The sequence below is a fragment of the Triturus cristatus genome, chromosome 3_2, assembly GCF_964204655.1.
Source record: "Triturus cristatus chromosome 3_2, aTriCri1.1, whole genome shotgun sequence".
Classification (NCBI taxonomy): domain Eukaryota; kingdom Metazoa; phylum Chordata; class Amphibia; order Caudata; family Salamandridae; genus Triturus; species Triturus cristatus.
Window position 1 is genome coordinate 145,681,461 of NC_140584.1, and position 22,584 is coordinate 145,704,044.

At 42.1% G+C, this 22,584-nt stretch overlaps 1 protein-coding gene across 1 annotated transcript in view; it reads right to left on the minus strand.

Moving 5' to 3' along the window:
• LOC146856904 (G protein-activated inward rectifier potassium channel 4-like) overlaps nucleotides 1-22,584 on the minus strand; it is a 336,214-nt gene that overhangs the window by 52,524 nt on the left and 261,106 nt on the right. The window contains exon 3 of the mRNA XM_085646777.1: nucleotides 11,260-12,502. Within this exon, the coding sequence (XP_085502903.1) occupies nucleotides 11,260-12,502 (1,243 nt within the window). The remainder of the gene's footprint in view (nucleotides 1-11,259; nucleotides 12,503-22,584) is intronic.

Sequence of the window (22,584 nt, forward strand, 5' to 3'; positions counted from 1 at the left end):
ATGCAGACTAATTAAATCCTTTATTTTGTGGTGAGGGGTGCATGAGAGATTTGAATGAGGGGGAAATATCAGCAACTGTAGCTTGCATTAATGGTTATTTGGATCATTCACTAAAGTGGGACATCACTAGTTAGGATGTATCCCTAACATTCATCATAAATTTCCTTGGATTTGCCCTATAGCCCATTTGCGAGTAAATCATTGCTTCTTTAGATTATGCCTTTCTCCGCCACTGAGAGATATACATAGACCCTTCTACTGAGGTGCAGTAGACTGGATATGACTGCACTGTTGCTTTTGTTTGGGATCCCATGAAGCCATCTACTGATGGTATCTGGTTCTCTCAAGGTGCCCCTCTACAGTTTTGATTGAACTTCACAGACCTTTATAAAGTGGTGATAATTTTACTCTGTTCAACACCCGCCAAGATGGAAAGGATAGAACTCCCACTAAGCTTCTATTTTTCAATCAGTTACATGGAATACGTGATGCACAAAACACACATTAATCATCTTACATACTTCTACAAGCTAGCAGCGACAAGTTCACTGTCACATAACCAGACTACATGTAAGTACCTCAACTCACCTCTCCAAAGCCTGACCACGTAGGCCAAATGACTACCTCATGTAACTTCACCAAACATTCAGCTCCTTCTGTAATTGCTTCCGTAAGTTACAGTGTTAAGATTGCACACAATGGGAATTGCACACTACACAAATGCCAGATCACAGAATGCAATCTGACACAACAATAGCTCACAGAGTTCTCAATCACTGATGGATGGATACTGCTAGAAGGTTATTATCCTTCATTGTGCAATGGTCTATCTAAAGTTACTCCAGTCTTTAATGTGTTAAAGCAGGTCCTCACTTTGAAGTGCATTTGTGGGCAAGTATAAAAAAGCAGGAGGCCACTCTATCAGCAAGCCAACACTTCCATCAAACTGTGGCCAGGTGTTATCAAGAACACCAGTGGCACCATAAATAAGAGACACCACTGGTACAGCAAGAGAAGGCACATATTTGGATTCTCAGGGCCACCAATTATCCCAAGCATCAACAGAGCACAATAGTGAGTACAGGCACTACCAACCTACAAGAGATTAAGATGTAGAGAACGATGGATAGCCTGGTGAGAAAAACCAAGGATTGTGTAGTCAGTCAAAAAATATGCTAGATATTCTTTTGGTGGTAGAAATGAAGTATAAGGTATAATCAAGAGTCAAAATAATTAAGCGGTAAAACAAGCCATTAAAATTAGGATCTTGTGATCAGTTGGTAACACAACAGGAGACATACCCTCTCCATCACTGTTCCCTATAGAACAAAGCAACTCTACTCCCAATTCTTGGATTCAATGAAGTTGCAAAGGTGACTGTTGTAGTATATCATAAGACAAGCATTTGTAGAGCGCACATGTCTCTTGACACTACTTGACAAATATCAGATGTTCGAGGTTATTGAAATGGTTCTCGTTTCAATAACCTCGAAATGACGAAAGACTCAGTGGACTGCAAGTATTTGAACCTGCGATCATTGGCTCCAAAAATGATCATGGATCAGATGCATTAGTTTACTTAGCCACCATGCCAGCAGGCATTTAAACTGCATAATGTTCTTGATGGCGGAGAAGCACAATTCATAGTGAGGACTGAGGTGATAGAGATAGCAGGAAAAATTCAAAACTGTGAAGCCAGAATGATTTAAAAAAATGAAAAAGAGTCACAATTTGCTAGACAGGGCCTTTGAGACCTTTTATATCAAAAAGTAGCTTGATAATGGCGATGCAAGGCATTAAGAAAGTAAATTCAGTCAGACATACTGTTTATCATAAGGAAATCAGCTTGGGAAACATCCTGACAAGGGACCTTCAAAGTGTTACATTTCTGTAGTTTCAGGAAGCAATTCAAAACCGAACCATTGCAAGAGATCACATTTAATAGCTGCTATGTAAAGGAGGCAGTCATTAATACCATCTGGCAAAGCAGAGCCCAGATATTTGAGCAACCAATGATGCATAATGTGCTGCAAGGCACTGTTGACTAGTAATAGGAATTTCACTATCAAATTCTAAATGTAGTCAATCCTAGCAGACGATCGTGGAAAACAGTTTGCCATGATCAGCGAATGCAAGAAAAAAGATCAGCATGGATCCTGACTCACATCTAACTCCCAAGCTGGCATACCACATATAGCCTGTTTCCAGCCATTTATTAACTATACTCCCACCTAACACTTCAGGTGGCAGCGCTTAGTAGCGACTAACTGGACTAAGCTCATAATAGGAACACCCCTCTCATAATCTGGATCTAATGGTCTAATTATTAGGTTGATGGTCTTAGAATACAAAGGCTTGGGTTTGGACTCTGGCTTGGCACTTGAACAAAAAATGATTGATTCTGGAGAAATTGCTTTATATCAGTAGGCAATTGGAGAGGTGGTCTTGATGCAATTTTGTGTTTTTTTACGAAGGACTATTTTCTTAATTTTTCTGGTGATGACTCACTGTAAGTCTTCATAATGTAGTTAGGTTACACATGGGAAGTTTTTGAAAGTTCAGGAAATTGTCATGTTACAGAAAATGAAAAGCTTTCCTTTTGACAGTTTACCTCCGGCCACTCTTTTGAATTCTTTATAATAGGGACCTTAAACATTTCTGTTACAAAAGCTACTTCTGATCAATGTAAATTACACAGATACTTACAATTTTTATATCAGCAATCACCCTTTGCAGAATTACCAGTGGTCACCACACTGGAAGTGATATAAGCAATAAGTCTCTCCCACTGTGCTAGAATTATCATGCCATTATCATGCCAGTACAAGCTTCAAATGTAAATTGGAAATACAATTTCCATAGATGCCCATAAAAGTCCAAGATTTGCTATCATTATTAAGCCAGTGAAGGATACCACAATGTCAAGAATGCCAACAATATGTCAATAATGGATATATTTATGTCAGTGATGTCCACCTTTGTCCCTGAGATAGTCTGTTTAGGCCAATTATACCAATAATGTGGCAAAGATGGCCACCATTTGGTGTGGGGTGGCCGCAATGTGAAAAAGGATACCCACAATAAGTCAATAATGGCAACCATTATGCGGGTCCCTCATAATGCCCAGGTTAGACACCATCAAACTAAGAAGGGTGATAATGTAAAGGATGGACTACATTATCCCATAAGGTGTCACCATTATCCCACTGGTGGCCACAACTAGGTTCACTGACAGAATATCGGAAACAAAAATATATGTGAACAGAATATTGTATCAAAAATATCAGTACCAAAATATCGAGAAGGTAAGTGCAAATAGGTAAGTATAGATTAACTCTTCTTAATTCCACATCTACGTACCTTAAAGAGGTACATAGATGCGGGTAGGTTTGTGCTCTCCCCTTGCTGATTCGCTGCTTCGCTACATCGCTGGATAAGTGAAATTGTTTATTTTGTTAATTTTGCTCAATTTTGTTTAATTTTGTACTGTCCACCTCAGTTAGTCCTCTGTTTATTTTAGTTTAATTCTGCACTGTAGCTGTGAATTGCCTTTGTTTCCCCTGTTGTGATTTTCCTGTTGTTTTTCCACCGGTTTGCCCCCACAGCCCATTTGCTTTTACCTGCCATTTGTCCTGCCGTATCTCCCTCCTCCTTACCACCAGCCCCCCCGCCGCCCCTCAACGACCATACCTCCTCCCAGGACCTACTTAATGGAGACCGCAGCGCGCCAAAGGTGCGATAAAGGCAAGCCCACCTGTGCCTGGACCGCGCTGAGCAACAGGAACCCTGGCTCTCCCACGACTCGCAGATACACTGCCGCTGCACTCCGAGCCCTGGACCTCAGACTCCGCAACAACAACTGCTGCTGCACCTCTCCATGATCAACAGTAGGACCTTTTTCCTTACAGCATTGTCTCGTCTCCTGCAACACTGGAGCACCCAGACGCATGAAGACCACTACCACGCTGACCATGACCGCTCCAGAACAACTCCACTGTCTCCTGTTCAATGCACAATCCCTCTGGAAGCACACCAACAAAATTTGGGACACCATCACCTCCCTCACCCCGGCGTCATCTTCCTCACAATACCTGGCTTAAAACTGCATCCACACCTGACATCGGCTAAGCAACTCCTAACGGATACAAGATAGCACACCAAGACTCCATCATCCACAAAGAAACCTTCGACTGCAACATCATTATATACGACACCACCCCAATCATGGTACACCTCAGCTTCCAACTCCAAACCTACAGCAAAACAACCATTAGAGGAACACTCGCCTACAGACCCCCAGGACTCACCCCAGCTTCTGTGATGCCATCCCTGAATTCAATGCCCCACTTGCTATTGACTCCAAACTCCACCCTTCCCCGGAGACCTCAATCTTCACCTTGACGACCTTAATGACACCTACACCACCAACCTCCTCAAAAGCATGAACATCATCTGCCTCACATACCTCACACACACTGCAGGACACACTCGACCCCATTTTCATGGCCAGCGACAGAGTCAAGCACAGCCATGGCACCAATTTCACCTGGACAGACCACACCATAGTCCACTTCACCATCAAAGGATCCCCTGGTACCGCCAGCAAACTGCTCAGAGCCTCAGATTACAGCTGGAAGTAAAAATCAGAGAGCCAGTGAATCAACACCCTCAACACCTCCCACCCTGACTCCTCAATTAACCTAGAACAGGATGTCAAGAACTTCTCTGACTGGATCACCGATTTACCAACAGAGTCGACCACGTCAAACCAACCAAACTCAAGAGATCCTCCAAACAGGCAAGTTGGTACACCGCGGAACTGAGAACCAAAAAACGTAACTGCAAGTGACTTGAGAGTAAATGGCGCACCAGCAAGAAACCCACAGACGAAGCCACATTTTAGACATCCCTCAACCAATAACACCAACTCCTGAAAGAGAAGAAAAGGAGTGCTCTTGCCAACCTCATCTAAGTCAATCCTAACCACAGCAAAGAACCCTTCAACATTGTGAGAGAGTTCTCCAACCCCCCAGCAACTGAAAACATCATCACCCCTACACAGGAACTCTGCGACAATTTGGTGAACTTCTTCCACAACAAGATCTCCGCCATCTACAAAAGCTTTGAAACCCAACCCACCACTGCTGACATCCTCAGCCTCCTTGTTCCCACAGATGCAAACTCCGACTACTATTTCACCACATGGGACCAGCTCACTACAAAAAACACCTCAGCCATCATAAACTACATCCACTCAGGAGCACCCAGAGACCTCTGTCCCCACCCCATTTTCAACCTCAGGAGCAAGATGATCAGCAACACACTCATCACCATCTTCAATGCATTCATCACCACGACTATCTTCCCTGAAGAACGGAAACACGCAGAAGTCAAGCCCTTTCTCAAGAAACTGTCAGTTGACCCCAGTGAATTCAAGAACCACTGTCCCATTTCTCTGCTCCCCTTTCTCGCCAAAGCCCTCGAAAAGGCCATCAACCACCAACTCAACAAACACCTGGAGAACAACAATTTTCTGAACACCTCCCAATCCAGATTTCGCACCAACCACAGTACTGAAACTGCCCTGATCTCTGCCACCAAAGACATCAGAATCCTTCTTGACCAGGGAGAAATGGCGGCCCTGATCCTCCTCAACCTGTCAGCAGTGTTCAACACTGAATCCCACCACACCCTTATCAAGAGACTTTACCACATTGGAATCCAAGGAGACATCCTCAAATTGATCACCTGCTTCCTCCCTGGAAGAACCCAGAGAATCAGCCTACCACCTCCAAACATAAGAGCATAATTTGCGGCATCCCTCAGTGCTCAGCCCTCAGCCCTATACTGTTCAACACCTACATGACCCCCTTACCAACATCGTCAGAACCCATGGACTAGACATCATAGATGCTCAACCTATCGCTATCAGAAGACCCCTCTACCACGATGGCAAACTTCTGCAGGTGCATGGCAACTGACGCCATCTGGATGAAAGACAACTGCCTAAAACTCAACAGAGTGGAACAACTCCTGGTGGCCTTCCGAACTAGGACCCTTACCCACTCCGACAGACCATTCCCGCAACCTTGGCATCATTCTAGACAGCAAGCTTACCATGAAAAGCCAGACCAATGCAGTCTCCTCAGTCTGCTTCCTCACTCTTCGCATGCTCCATAAGATCATCAAATGGCTCTCTGTCAACAGTAGCTAAAATGTCACTCAAACCCTAGTCACCAACCAATTGGATTACAGCAACCCATCTACGTAGGAATTACCTCGCACCTCCTGAAGAGACTGCAGACCATACAGAATTAAGCAGCCAGACTCATCCTCGACATCCAAAATCAGACCCACATCACCCTCCACCTCAAGAAGCTCCACTGGCTCCTCATTCAGAAGAGATGTAAATTCAAGATGCTGATCTAAACCTACAAAGCCCTACACAACCAAGGACCAGACTACATCAACCGCCACCTGACCTTCCACCAGCTCTCCAGACACCACCGCTCTGCCTTCCTCTCCTTCACTTGCACCCCCGCATCCACTGAAGCAACAGTGGACAACGCTCCTTCTTCTACCTGGCTGCGAAGTCCTGGAACGACCTCCCCTTTACCTCCGGACCTCCTCCTCTCTGTTAAAATCCAGGGAAGGATTCCAGAACAGGCTGTTTAACTGAACACTCCATATGCAGCACAGTACTCAGCGCCTAGATACCCTCACAGGTGATTAGTCGTGCTTTATAAGTCCTGATTGATTGGTTGAGATATGTATAGCAAAGAGGTATATGTATGTGGAGCTATACATAGTAAAACTTTGGTTACCTATAGAAACTTATCTTCACAAACATTTTGTCCTCAATATTTTTGACACACTATTTTGTCCCACAAAGTTTTTGTTTCTGATATTCTGTCTAGATACCCACTATTAGGCCAACAATGCTCAAAATAAAATGCACAAGCAAATGTTTTGCCTTGTCAGGATCACTGTAATTTAGGAATGGGCACCAGTATGGCAGAGATTTCCTGAATTGTGCCAGAGATGTCGCATAGTGATCCCAGATTCTTGGGATTATATCTAAGAAAGTACAATATCTGTCAGTGAGGGCCCACACTCCAGGTGCTCACAGACGTACACAGACAGGCATGTAACTCATGCGCATATATAAATACATAAAGGTGCATATATCTCACACAGTTCCCGACAGCCAGTGAGCTACTTACATATCTACACTCCTGCTCCTGTCCTGATGTCTTTTTTTCCTGGACATATTTAGCACATGTGTTGTAACCTTTGCACCCACCCATGACATCACTCTCAAGCTTCTGTGGCTACCACAGACTAACCCTGGGCAGAGTACGCGGAGTGCCACTACTTGGAGTTCCACGGAGGTTAAAAAATACTCTATGGAACTCTGCTCGGCTCCACCCTCCCTAACAATAAAAAACAGAAAAAAAATCACTTACCTGCTCTGGCGTCTCCAGGCTGCCCTCCTCCTCGCCGACGAGGACGGCGATGAGGAGAGACCACAACGAGGAGGAGGGCAGCCTGGAGACGCCAAAGCAGGTAAGTGATTTGTTTTCCATTTGTGTGGGCATGGGAGGGGCGTGGGCAGGGGCTAATTCCACTCCACCATGGAGTCAGAGTTTTGCTTGAATTCCACGTTCCCGAAGGAGTGCAGAGTTGGCAAAACTCCGCAGACTCCACTGGCAGAGCGGAGTTTGCCACCCGGGCTTACCACAGACATTCATATTTCCCAATCATGTACTTTAAATCAATGTGACTGATAGCATTGGCTCTGGCAGCATGACCAATCCCCATGACAAGACGTGTATGTAAGCATGCAATATTGCCATCAGTTTGGTTGGCTGCAGTTCAACAGGTCTGGATCATAGCAGGACTGTCTCCTGCAATTTGCAGAAGGTACAGTGGCTCAGTTCCAGACATCCCACTTGGTGAACTAGGCTGAGATTTAGGATCCATACCAGCAGCTTACCAGGCCCTGTTTGTTGTTTTTTCAAGCAGGCAAGCACTCAATGTTACCATTTGTTTATTGACTTGTTCAATGAGTTTGATATTTAAATGTTGAGGTTGGGGGTCCGCTATAAAGAAGTTTGGTTAAGTTGAGATGGCGGCTCCTAAAAAGTACTGTGAAAACAACTAGTTTTGGTTTTAAAAAACAGGTTTATTTCTTTTGTAACTGAGTCTTGCTCTACTATCTGTGATGAGTCAGTGGTTCCTTGCAGATATTGAGTGTTGTTGGAAGAGAGATGCATTATATAGTGAAGGAGGATAGGGCATGCCTATATTGGCTGTGTTGCACTGCTTAGATTTTTTACTTTGATTTCAGGTATGAACACTAAGACAAGCAAATCCTTTTTTGACCATGTGCGGAAACTCATAGTTTGGATTGAACCCATATTGAAGGAATGTATGACACTGCAACGCAAACTATTACAACGCATACCTTTACAACATGGTCGATTCAACGCAGCTTCCATTACAATGCATGCCATTTTAACGCAAGCCATTACAACGCGTATTCCATTACAATGAAAATTACTATTCTAACACCACTGGGTGCTTACCTCAGGGAAGGTGTTGGTCAGTGATATGAGTTGTAATGGCATGCGTTGTAACGGCATGCATTGTTATGGATCCTGCATTGTTTTGACAGCGTTGTAAAGGCATTGCGTTGTAATGCCTGTGTTGTAATGGATGTTTCCCGTATTGAAGGTCTGTACTACTTTTCCCACCGGTTCATGTCTTTTGAGGTTATAGGTTTTTGGTGAGGTGTGACTACTAAAATATCTCCTGATTTACTTTTGGAATTTGAATTGAGCTCAATTTTAGATCTTTTAAAACTGTCTTTTTTATTTCACTGATATTTTTATGAAGTCAGGGTGGATCCTATTGCATGTGGTGGGGGTATTGGGAGTTGAGTTTCATGTTGCAGGCTGGTGGCTTTCTGACTCCATGTGCTGGGTGGAACCAATATATTTTGTGATCTCAGTCTCCTAAACCCTGGAGGCATTCTAAGTCTTCATACTGTGCAGATCTGGCCTTCCATCGTTCCATCACAGTGATAGGTCAGCTTACCTGGGAGATCATTGCAGAGGCCGGTGAAAGTCAGATTGCGGTCTTTGAGTCCTTAGCCGGCTGCAGCACAAGGAGGCTTGTCAGCAGAAAGTAGAAACCCCGGATGGTGTCAGAAGCCATTAGGGACAGAAGACAAGTACTTCAGAAGAAAGACTTGGGGGGAGGCCATTAGGAACAGACGTTGGGTTATGGAAAACTGCAACCTAAGCTGCAGAACCTGGTGCCTGCCATGTTTGTGCTCATCCAGGGCACATTCTCCAGCAGTAGATTCATATGAAAAAGGGGGGCATGAAAGTGAGTTGAGTCGTGCCCCCTAAGGCCAGTGTGCCTCTGGGCCCAAATAGGATTGACTAACTTTCAGACCCCGATGGATGAGTACAAAGACATGAGAGCCACTGGTATTGACAAGTGCCTTTCTTTTCTCCAGGCATGAGACCTTAAGAGAGGGTGGAAGGGAGAGATGTGGAGCATATGGGAGGGGATGAGAGCAGAGACACGACAATCACTAGGGTTGACAAGTCCCTATTTCCGTGTTCCTATTACCTCAAGGACAGTGGAGAGATAGACTAGAGTTATCCCAAGTGGCATTTGTAATCATATTAATTGTATATGAAGCAGCATCCAATCATCCAGATGTACATCCCAGAAGTAAAGTGCTTCTTTGGATAAATATAGCTCTTCACCCTGTGCTCCTTGGATGTCATATGACAGATGGTGAGAAATGAATGTCTTGACCATACAGTTAGTAGAATAGTGCTTTTACATCAATGTCATATTTGGCTACTAGGCCAATGTGTCAATATGTCCTGTTGAAAGTGTGTGAATGCTCACAATTTGGAGGTAACTATATATGCTCAACATCTTTATCCCTTTTTGCCCCATGTCCAGTTGCTCTCTTTTGACCTACAGCAGGAATACTACAATTGCAAGATCATTTTGGAAAAGTTCTTAGATGTAATGGCAGTTTGGACATATAATCTAGGAAAGAATGTGCAATAGCCTGAGGATGGCAGCTGACTGCTATTAATGTTTTCACAAGGCAACTTCAGGGAAACAATGTATAGTTCAATAAATTCACACCAAAGTAACTTTTCATCAAGCTGCACAACCTTAAGAATCTTCCATTCATTCTCAATCAACCCCTGTTCTGCCAATCTGAATTGACTGGAATGGAATGAGACAAAACAGTGTGCTGCAGTTAAGAATATGAGGGTATTACAATGTAACCACTGCATTCCTTAAACAACAAAGAATTTTCTTTACAGGGTAGTAGAACATTGGAATGTGGAGCACTCCATTGTAGACAATGGAGTTCTCCGTGCTTCTACGGGCCGGTAAACGCCCGCAGAGCAACATTCCAATGTTTTACAAAAGCCTCTCGAAGCTCGAGGGGATTTAAATCTCTTCGAGCTTCGAGAAGCCTTTGTTTAATTTGTTAGAACATTCTGCCCTCTAGTGGCAGACTGTTCTAATAGCCTTATAGCCCTTCGTAGCAGGGCTATACCGCTATTAAAGTCCCGCTGCTTTTGTTAAAGTCCCTCGTTTTCGGCTCGGGCCTTTAACGCTGCAGAGGGCCTTTAATAGCCGGTATAGCCCGCTACGGCGGGCTATAAGGCTATATTCTGTCCCAAACAGACCAGATCAATGTTTGATATTGACAGATATGATAAAGATAACAATGCCATTTTGTTTGTTAAAAGTTTTCTTGGCTTTGTTTGTTTTTAGAGTGCCACACACTGCATTTTTTACATTTCTAACAACTACAATTGACAAGTTTTCCAGTACTCGATTTAATACTCAATTTATCAGGCACAGTGGAAAGGAAGGATGAGTTGGCCTTGCATGAATCTACCGCTTAATTTTGCACTTCTGAGTTGGTGTCAGCAGGTCTAGAATAGGTTGAACCATCTAACCAGTATCCTTGTGGTTTTTGGCATTGTGCATACTACTGAAAATTGGTTATTTGGGATTTTTGTTTAAATATAGCTAATTATTTATCTAATATGTGTACACACTACACACCTGATAATATATTTTTTTTAACTCAAAATCTTTAAAATTTTCAGGAGTATGGTCTCCCACAATAAGTTTAGTTTCTGTAAATCACTACTCTATGGTTCAAACTTATCTTGTAGCACAGACTTGCATTTATTTACCCACCTGTTGCTTCCACAATGCCTTCTAGAATCACAATGATCTCAAACTCCTCCCTTTTAAGGGACTCTGCTGTCATTTCCCAGAAAGGACTATGATCATTAATGATGTGACAAATGATCTGTGGCTCCACCAGAAACAGTCGGTCCTCCCCTGTGTCGTAGCCAAGGTTGATTTCAGATTGTTCCAGGGGAATAAATTCCCCTTCCTTTGTCTGTCGGGACTTGATCAATTTGGCTCGTATTTTAGCATCCACCATGTGGCTGTCTCGCAGGTCTCCAATTCGAAACATGAGGCAGAGTTTGTCATCCCTGTGAGACACCACACACTTTTTACTGAACATTAAAGTCTCTGCTCTTTTTTTAGGGCGGGAGATTTTAACAAACATACAGCCCACCATAAGAGCATCAATCATCGATCCAAGAATCGACTGGATCATCAGAAGTATTATGCCTTCTGGACAGTAAGCTGTCACCATTCGTGAGCCATAACCAATTGTTCTCTGACTTTCCACAGAGAATAGTAAGGCAGAAAGGAAAGAGTCTACATTTGTAATGCAAGGCTTCCACTCTATGTCAGCTATGTGGTTCACATCATCCCTTAACAAGGCGTCCACATAGTAGATAACAGCGAACATGACCCAAGTCACAACATAGCATGTCATAAATAGAAAAATAAACCAACGATATTTCAGGTCCACTATGGTGGTGAAAAAGTCAAATAAGAACCTTGTTTTTTCCTGAATGTTTCCAAGGTTTACTCGGCATTTGCCATCCTTGGTAACATATCGTTGCCGTTTTTGTCTGTTGCCAAGATTGAAAACCTGCCGGTCATCATACATAAGTTTGCACCGCATTTTATTTGATTTTTCTGAGGTGGGCGCAGACACCACACTCCGTGTTGGAGTTTTACTGCGCATGGGAATGTTGGGCACACTGAGCACATGTCTTGGGTACCACTTGCTGTTTGCGTTTGGGGCAGGCATTTCATTTTTTGAAGCCCGGTGATATGTTGGCAGGTCCTCTGTTTTGATCGAGACGCTGGGTCGGTGCTTGTAGCCATGGCCTGAGGCAGTCTTTGTGGAGTCAGCAGAGCTCAGTCTTCTGTGGAGGCTGGCCAATGCGGCAGCGTGAGGGGCATGGGGTAGAGGTATGAAGTTTGACATAATCCCACTTTTCTTTCGAGGAACTGGCTCAGGTTTGTGATTGATCTCTTCTGTTGAAGGCGTGGACACTACCATAGTTTCAGGCTGCAACACATAAAAATTGTAAGAATAGTTAACAAAGACATCTTGAAGAGTCTACCACTGTATTCTTTCCGCAGTAACGAAGCTAATTTGGCTACTTTTCAAACCTTTCTTGATTGATTTGAAACATGCCCTGGTTACATTCTGATATTTATGTATCCAAAATATAGGTCTTCAAAAGTTGAACAACTTAATGTTGCCAATGCTTAAAATACAAAACCAATCTCTTTTACAGAACATTCTAGTGATATGTTTGATCAAACAAATGACTGTTTAGAATTTTCTTCCCAAAACAACAACCCAATATGCTTCCATTTATCAGTATTCATTTAAGGAAATCAAAACACGAGAACATTTTGTACACAAAAATTGTAATTAAACCCCTTTGATGGGCTTGGTGCAGAAAATCAGAATGTACTTTCTGATTGCTTGTTTGGGACCTGACTTCAAAACTACCCTTATTTATTTGGACAAAGTTTTACTATTTTGCGCCAGAGCAGTAAGATCTAACACAATCCATGGAGTATGATTCACTTTACTTCTATATTATACACTTAAATCCATGCTGGGAAAGGTATGCAAAATGTTTTATTAGAAAGTTACATTTTTCAGATTTTTTTCTACGCAGTAGAAAATTACATTTTATGTGTGATGCATGCGTTTTGCATAATCATGTTTTATAGTTAATTCAAAGATGCATGTGAAATAATTGGCCTTAAAAGTCACAATTTTCACATGCACGTTTTGAAGTAGGAAATTAAAAACTACACAAAGTTGCAATGTTTTAAAAAATAATTTGCAAATACTGTGTGACTCCCTAAGAGCAAATACAATCTTCTGAGATTGGTATGTCTCCACCATTCTTCTACACAATATTTAGGAAGTTGCAGGTAAAAAAATATTCTTTAAGCTTTTAATGCTAAAGTCGATGACGATTCAAGGTAAAATGGAAGCATATAGGTGAGCACACACATCTATGGTGAAAGTACACAGTAGAAAAATACAGCAAAGAACTAACATAGGATTTTCAGGTGGTCCTAGGTACCTGGAACTGGATGGATGTGAGTCAATGCGGTAGGCCAGTGATTAAAGATTGGCCTACCAAGGAAAGTTAACCTGTTTTTATCTAGCAGTATCATGCTTCATGCATTAGCCAAGTAACGTCCGATGACTAATGGCAGCTTTGGAAGGAGCCTAGTGATGACACACACTGGTAAAAACACTGAATGCTAGAGGTAGGGCAAGGTGCTTTTGAAGGTTCATTAACCCTTTCCGTGCTCATGACGGAACCACTCCGTCATGAGCCACGGGTGCGCTGTGCTCATGACGGAGTGGTTCCGTCATGCAGTGGCCGTAGGCGGCCGCTCCGCCCACGCGGCGCTAATTCCCCGCCTGTGCGGGCGATTAGCGCAGTGGGCGGAGACGTGACGGAACCACTCCGTCATGAGCACAGCTCACCCGTGACTCGTGACGGTGGTTCCGTCACGAGCACAGCGGCACCGCAACTGCCCCCAAACTCCCCCAGCGCCGCGGCGGAATTCCTGCCGCGGCGAAGGGGTTAACAGCAAAGGGTTATTGGAGGTCCCGGGTGTTATTGTAATAGGCTGGATTTAGCATTTTCATGGCTTAAAAGGCCACAGCGGCTGCCCTGGTGCTTTTCTGTTCAATGTTCCAGCATGGCAGATCACTTAGCAGAAGCTGAAAAAGAATGGCTACACAAGACCGCTGGAGAAGTATAATTTTAATCCCATCTTAGATACAGTAGGAGGGCATAATAATCATGATTAGTCAGCACTCGAATATATTCCATGTAAATAACATCACTAAAGAAAATGGAGTATTGTATATTTAAAGGGCTCCACGTGTAACAGATACAATATTATAACTTGTGTGTTTAAACGTGACAAATAGAAAAAGCTGAAATACTTATTCATTAATAATATAAATGAAATCTAAGTTCCTGACATGATTTACTTTGAGACTAATGAGGTGAAAAAAATGTGTAACTACTGTTTAGAATTTATGTGTAGCATGACATATTCACTTGAGAGTATTTTAATTAATATTTTGTACTAGTCTGTGCACTATTCATGCGTTAAGAAGCTTCAGTCAGGTATGCATTTACATGTGTGCACATATTCTGTAACCCCTTTTCACTGCTAAAGTTGACTAGAGTGGGCCTCGAGAAACCAGTTCAGTTCAGTTCATGCTCACATTTAAAGTTTAACATGTAATTCGTACTTTACCTTTTGCGTAGAATGCGTTTGCTTGTATTTTGTTTTGTAGTGAATGAGAAAGTTGTGCAATCTCAGTATTAACACAGAATCATGGAAGTGCCCGTAGACCAGTTAGTTGCCGTTTTTTCAGCTACTCTGGATCCAGTAGCATCAGCTTTGCCTTGATGTCTCAAATCTGTTGCTGTAACAGGTGTCAGCATAGAGAGATGCAAGAGCTTCGTAATGGGCCACATGTGACTGTCTACATACCCCATTCAGTCTAGATATTGTTCACTCAAACTCGTACTCAGCACCTAACCAATAGTAGGCTTACGAGGTATGGGCAGAATATTTTGGCAGCTGAGAACGTTACCTTGAAAAGATGTTCAGTTCTGAACCCTGCTTCATTGCTCCCCTTACCTGATTGTGATACAGATGAGATTGAAGTAGAGTATGACTGTCTCAATGTCACTAAACTCTGCACCAAGCCCCGTCCCGACATTTCTGACTAGCTATTACCTAAATCTGATAATGCCCTGTTTGGGGATGGCCCTTATCACTGGGACAATGAGGGAAACCTGAGGGCTGCTTATGCTGTCTGTACTGTTACGGGAGTGGCCAAAGCTGTCTTGCTTCAAGGAGTATTCTCAGTGCAGGTGGCAGAACTGATTGCTCTTTCCCAAGCACGCTGCATTTCAGACAAACTAAAAGTGACAATATTCACCGATAGTCAGTATGGGTTCGGTGTCGTTCAAAACTTTGGACAGTTATGGTCTCAGAGGAGATTAATGACCTCGTCATAGTCCCCGATCAGCAATGGAGAAAAAGTGAGAAAACAGTTAGAGGCCCTGCAGATGCCAGAACAAGTGCCTGTCGTTGGGTGCTCTGCCCATTGTAAAGCAAATTATATTGTGACAATTGGGTATCAATATACAGAAAAAGTTGTATGTTGTTGTGCACTAAACATTTTAATGGTGAATAGACAAATGAGGGAACAGATGAAACCAATTTCAGCCTTTTGATGACAATTGCTGACACATGGGAGTAAGTGAAGAGGTTGCAAGAGGATGTTACTGAGGAGGAACGGCAAGGTTGGATCACAGCAGGATCCGTGAAACAAGATGATGACATTTGGGTTTCAGGAGATGGAAGAACCAGTACTGCCTAATAGTTTGTTGCCACCGATGATGAGGTGCTGTCATGGGTCGATGCTTCTTGGAAAGAATGCCATGGTGAGGTTGTTTAGACAGACTTGGTTTAACCCGAGGTTTCGAGCAATGTCTGAGGCATTGTATTACTGATGTGTGATTTGCTAGCAAATTAATGTGGAAAAGTGAACTGCTGTTACACTGAGTTACATATGGAGATCTGGAGTTCCTTTTAACAGAATACAGATAGATTTCATTGAGATGCCAGTATGCAGGTGATCTTGATCACTACGACTAGAGTGAAATGTGGTGGTCTTCCTAATTGGATGTATGCGTTCCACACTCGTAGAGTCCCATATTCCCTTGAATGAGTAACAGCACCTCTCCTAGAAGATACGACAGCAGTGGTCGAAAGGCCACAGGAAGAGGTCAGCAAGCTGTACGGGTCCAGACAGAGCCTGAGGCAGCACTTGAACAATCTGAGTGGGGTCTTGACAAATCTGAAGCCAAATCTAAACTTGATTAAACTGATGCTGTGCTGGGGAATTAATCAGATTCTAACCTCAAAAAAGGAACTAGTGCTGTGAGATCACGAGTAGTGGTGGAAGAAAGCTGCCTAAAGAGTAAGGTGAGGAGAAGGATACAATTATCCTCTGAAAGAAGTCTTACACCCATAATGGAGGCATTTGGTGAATCAGAGCTGAGTAGAAATGAAAGTGAAGGATCAAATCTCAGAAGATCTAAAAGTTCGAGGGTACCTTGTCAGAGGCACTCTTCTCCTGAGTGGACTTATCTCACTACTGATGACAACGAGGGCGACTTATGGACGTTCTGGAATAATAGTGAAAATTCTTCTGAAACTTTTGTAACTTGATTTGAACTATCTCTTTACATTTACACTTCTTTATCCAACAAGACTGAGTGCTTTGAGGAACTTAGTGCTGAATGAGACCGAATTTCCCTATCTGATTCCATAAAAGTCTCTTGTGCTTGTTGATGGGCTTAGAATAATCAGCATGGAGATGCTTATTAATTAACTTGGTCCTCACATAATTAGAGATGATGAATAAAACTTTGTTGACTTGCTTAAAAGATTAATACCTTGGTCTGAGTGGAAGAAGACTAAAATCAGGGTTGACACTTAGAAGAATACAGAGAAGGGGATGGGAAGCCTCATGAAGATTGCGCATATTTGTAACTAAAGTTGAGCACAAATAAAGACTGTTTTGTTATTGACACAAGTCTAGACCAACAGAGAAGATTCTGTTGCTGCTATTTCCCTACCCACTTAGTCTCAATCTAAACAGTATGGAATCAAATAATACTACTCGTAGACGTAGGTACATATAGACACAATATTAATATTTTTAGTGTTAGGATTGATAGTGCAAATTGCAGGATTATGTTTGAGCTCGATGAAGGTCAAAGAAGAGCAACATACATCTGCTCTGAAATCATCAAAAAAAGTAGGTAGAGGGTATATTCATTAGAAGGGAAGAATCTACATACTGATTCATTTAGAGGACATTAAACATTAAATGCTTACACAAATTTGCTTTATTCGGACGTCAATACAATAGAAGCAAGGGACTGTTTGCATGCAGTTAACTTCTTAAGTGACTGAGGGCATTACATACCATTGACATATAGCAGTACATTTAGCTTATTGTGCAGTATTTTCCATGTTCAAGGCCATTTTCAGTATTACCATTCTAATTACGCTTTGGTCTTTTCAGAAATTCAGCTATTCAAACATTAGAACCGACATTGGTATGCTCAGGTTGCAGAAACTATTCATAGATATTTTGCCCTGATTAAAACGTGAGACACTGCTTATGCACATAGGTACAACTTGGCCTGTGCCCTTGCTGACATCGAAAGGAAATTCCGAGAGCAAGTAAACGATAGATATAGAATAGTAAAGACTGATGCAGCTAAAGGCGTTTGTGTTACGAGTTAGTCTCAGGAAGAGGTAGATCATCACGCTGCAGGAAACACTGGAGCAGTGACATTAAATTGGCAACACCTAGGAAATTGTGCATACACAATGAAAAGAATGAATATGATACTATTCCTGTAAGAGAAAGTGAGTGTGATCATACCTTTGGGGTTTGAGGTTCTTGGAAGTAGTTTCTGGATGGAACAGACCCCATGATTCCTGAAGTCAAATTTATTTGTGACAAGAATGCATATTTTAAGTTGCAGAAAAAAATGGTATGGCACATGTTATGTAGGAGTAGTGTTTCCGAAGATTTATCATGTGGAGGATTTTGATCATCCTGTGCGGGTGGAGAAATCTAGGTCCAAACAAGGTGCTAGCGCTGGGGAGATTATGGGAGATATTTTGGCGCAATCATTCCACATGCAGGGGTGATATTGAATGGCATTAAGATTAGAAAACTTACCACTGTAGTTTCAAGCCTTGAACTGAATTGCAGCATGAAGATTACTGATGCTAATTTGTCATTTGCAATACTTTTTTGATCTAACAATATTTTATTTGTATTTATGTAAATGTGATTTTATGGTTTGTATTTGCGAACCGAATACAGAATCGTGCATAAAGGCACAACCCTCGCCACTGTGTATCGCCCCACACGTCCACCAGCAGTGAAACCTGAGTCACTGCAGTGGCCTATCAGTAAACCGCTGCCAAACCAGCAACCAGTTACGTTTGAGCTCTTTGGACCTCAAGACAACACTGTTTGGGATTCATCTGTCTGACACATGCCTGACGGTGGGAAACAGCAACAGCAAACGTGCAACACACTGTAAAACAAGCACGAATTTACAAGGCACAATGAACAAAAAAAACACAAACCACTACTCAGTATAAATGACAATCCAGTGTTAAATACAATGACAAAGATAAACAAGAAGCAAACTACAGCTGAATAAAAAAAGTACACAATAAGTGAAGTAAAGCAACACACCACAAGTAGACAAGCACTTACTAAACAACAGAATGTCATTCGGGACAGTTGAGGACACAACATTGGTAGGGATGTGCAATCTCGGGCACAGCGGAGAAACAGTAATTTGCCCAGGGAGACAGTGAAAGGACACAAACAACATCCAATGGGTCTGCTTTAGCAAATGTTCATTCATCAATGGACCTCGCGGGGCGCATGTGCAATTTTCGGACTAAATAATTGTTTAAAGTCATCTGAAATACCAATACCCACGAACAAGAAACATCTTTTGCTGCTCTGTTCAGAGCCAGAATACCAGTTGTCCACTGATCTATCAAGAGTGGGGCACAGACACGTGGCACTGTGAATGAAAGCACTCATTGCCTATTTATTTATTTAATTTTAATGTGATGTATTGTCGAGGGTGTAAGCAACAAAGTAGCAAGACACATCATAATAATGCAAAAATCAGAAAAGCATTAATTCTTTTTTCGGCTCCACTCAAGATGGCCGCCTGAAGAGGGAGGTCCGCCGCATCACGGAAGCGTTGTGATATTTTGGCGGTTGACGGCGCCCCCTCAAAGGCCCAAAATACAGGCACCTCACTAGGAATGCACAGAGATGCAGGGAAGCCACTTTGTTAGTTGAAGGTCGGCGCATTTCTTCAAATTCTCTTGTCGTCGCGGCCATTTCCTCAGAGCGGCTGCCATTTTAGATTCCTGCTATTGGCTCACATGGACTCGTGCCTCACAAAGTAAGGTCTCTCTATGCAGCGGGTCAAAATGCAATGCCTAACATTCCTATTCAGCGTATTAACCAATGTTGTCTTCAAATAATTGTTAAGAATATCCCTATAACTCTTTTTTCCCCTAATGCCGTGTACCTTTCTGGATTTATCCTTGAATTCTTTGCTCTACTAAAAGTCTATGTGGTACTTATGTGTTCTAAGCACAGCTGGAGAGGGTAGAGCCTGACCAGTACTGCCAGCCTCTGGAAATTCACCACTGCCCTTATCATATGATTAAATGTGACTAAAAGTTAATTGTGTTTTTATATGTCTTTTTGTTTGGAAATGTTGTGTACTACTGGAAGCTTGAGGTTCTCTGAAGTGGCATTTCTTGGTGCAGGTTCAGCTGGGTGCTCACCAGCGTATGTATTGTCCTGGCTATCGTCTACTATGCATGGGGAAATTAAGGAAACCACAATTCATTTTTGCACCCAAATGACGCTCCCTGGCATATCGGAATAGCGATTCCACGTTTCTTTCATCAACAGAATATCCATCTCTTGCTGCTGGAGAAATGGCTAACTCGGCCTCTGCTCGCAGCTCCCTGACAAACTCTGACGCCAGTAAGGCTTTGCCGCCCTCCTCTACATCAAAAAGGCTGAAACAAGATCCTCCTTCAGCTGACAAATCCGGGCCCTCTATCTCCTTACAGTTGTTAATGGAGGAAATTCGGCTATTACACCCTTTTGTGGAGGAAACCAATAACAGAATCCAGCATCTTCATGACAAACGGTCATCAATGGATAGCCGTGTATAGGTCATGTAGCAACAACTTTTGGCGGTTCAGGATGAAACGCATAAAATTTACTCCCTGGAAAGAGATGTCCTCAAGCTTTAATAACATACAGAGGATTTGGAAAACTGGAATAGAAGGAACAATGTACGTAATTATGGCCTGCCAGAAGCTTTGGAGGGAGATGGCCTGTCTCCTTTTTCACTTCTTTCTTGCCTAAACTACTGGATATGCCCTCCTCAACTTCGTTCAATATTCAGAGGGCCCATAGACTTGGTCCCCATCTTTCGCTGTCTACTCCCCAGCCAAACCCAGAGGAGTCATTATTCTCTTTCTCAAATTTACAGACTTGCTTTTGGTTCTTTCTGCTGCCAGGGCTAAACGTCAAGTCTCTTTGCTGGATCAAAGGGTGTTCCTCTCTCAGGATGTTTCCAATGCCACTGCAACCAGAAGAAAATAATGTTTCAATGTTCGAGCTACTCTTCGCTCACTAGGAGAAAGATATGGTCTTTTTCATCCATGTATTTTTAAAGTAACTCTCCATAACAACACTACGTCATTTGAAGATCCAGCGGAACTTGAGAAATGTATTCAATCTCATACTTTGAATAGCATGGATACTGCTGGTCCATCTATGGTGGACTCCTATGACATTGTTTGCTTTTGATTTTCATATTTGACTATTTTTTATAATTTTTTCTTCTTTCCTGAAAATTGAATTGAAGTTTTTTTTTGCATTTGTTCAATATTTCTCAGACTGTAATTTTTAATATGTTATATTGTGTTTTGACATTTCTTATGTTGTATTTTTTTGTCTTTTCCATCCTCTGCAGATTAGTCTGAGGTAAATCCGTAAGTTTGGTCCGTTCTTCTCAGTGTTTTTGGTCATGGTGTGACTGGGCCTCCCCCTTCCTCGGATGTGTCATCGTCTTATGTGTCGTCACCACCCTTGTTCTATTTGGTTTTTTTCTATACAGGTATGTGTTTTTGGTCGTCCTTTATGGATTTGTACTATTGCTTCTTTTGGTCCTTTGTTTCTTTTCCCCTTCCATTTCCTTTTTCTATTTCTTGCCTCTTTTCATCTTTTCCTTTTTCCTTTCCCATCTATCTTATTTTAGTATTGATCCTTCTCTTCCTTGTATTCTATAATGATATTTTTGTTTATGCCTCACTGCTTTCCAATAGTATTTTTTCTCTCGTTGTATATAATTCAGAGTAATTTCATGGAATATTAAAGGTTCGCTTAATCCGATTAAAAGACAGAGACTGTTGCCCCATTTAGGTAAATCTAAACCTGATCTAGTTCTCCATCAAGAAACCCCTCTTACACAGTCTGAGGCCCTGAAATTTAAATGAGCATGGGTGGGATATGTGTTTGTATCGCCGTTGGTGGGTAAAAAGAATGGAGTGGTGATATTGGTTAGAAAGTCCCTTAAGGTTCATTTGGTCTCCCAACAAATGGATGATATACGTAGGTGGATTATCGTAAGCCTTAGCATAGATAATGTCCCCCTTATCATTATGAATGTTTATGCCCCGACAGAACCTGATACTGCTTTTTGGCCCTTCATTTCACAGAAATGTACACAATTTCGTGACTCTTACTTTATTCTTGAAGGAAACTGCAATTAAATAATGGACCCATTATTAGATAGACAATCTACAGTTAGTTTTTTATCCCATAAAATGCACAAAATATTTCAATCTGTTATCTATAAAGGAGCCTTGGTAGACTCTTGGAGACTGTCTAATCCTACTGGCCGGGTTTTTTCTTTTTACTCTGCCTCTCATGGTTCATTTTCACGATTGGACCTCATATTTCTTCCTAGGTCCCTTACACAATATATCATACAATCATATATCTCCCGAATTGTACTTTTCAGATCATGCTATGGTTATTACAGACTTGGATTTGGTTCCCCCTCATCCTTGCTTACATAGATGGAAATGTAATAATTACTTTTTGCAAGATGCTCAATTCTCCAATTTATTTACTGCTTTTGTCTCTGACTTTTTTTCTTTCAATGACAATATGGAAATCTCTTCTTCCTTGCTCTGGGATACTTTCAAGGCATCGGCAAGAGACTTCATTTTAAATTATGCGTCTTGGCAAAAGAAGTCACGACTAAAGGAACATACTAATCTTCTCTCATTAATCAAATGTGTAGAAAATAAATATTTCACTAAATTACTCTCTGATCTTAATGCCCTACTTAAGGCCAAACTGCAATTTAATATGATTTCCACTGAAGAAGCCTCTTCTGTGTTTCTTCGGAACAATGCGTGTTA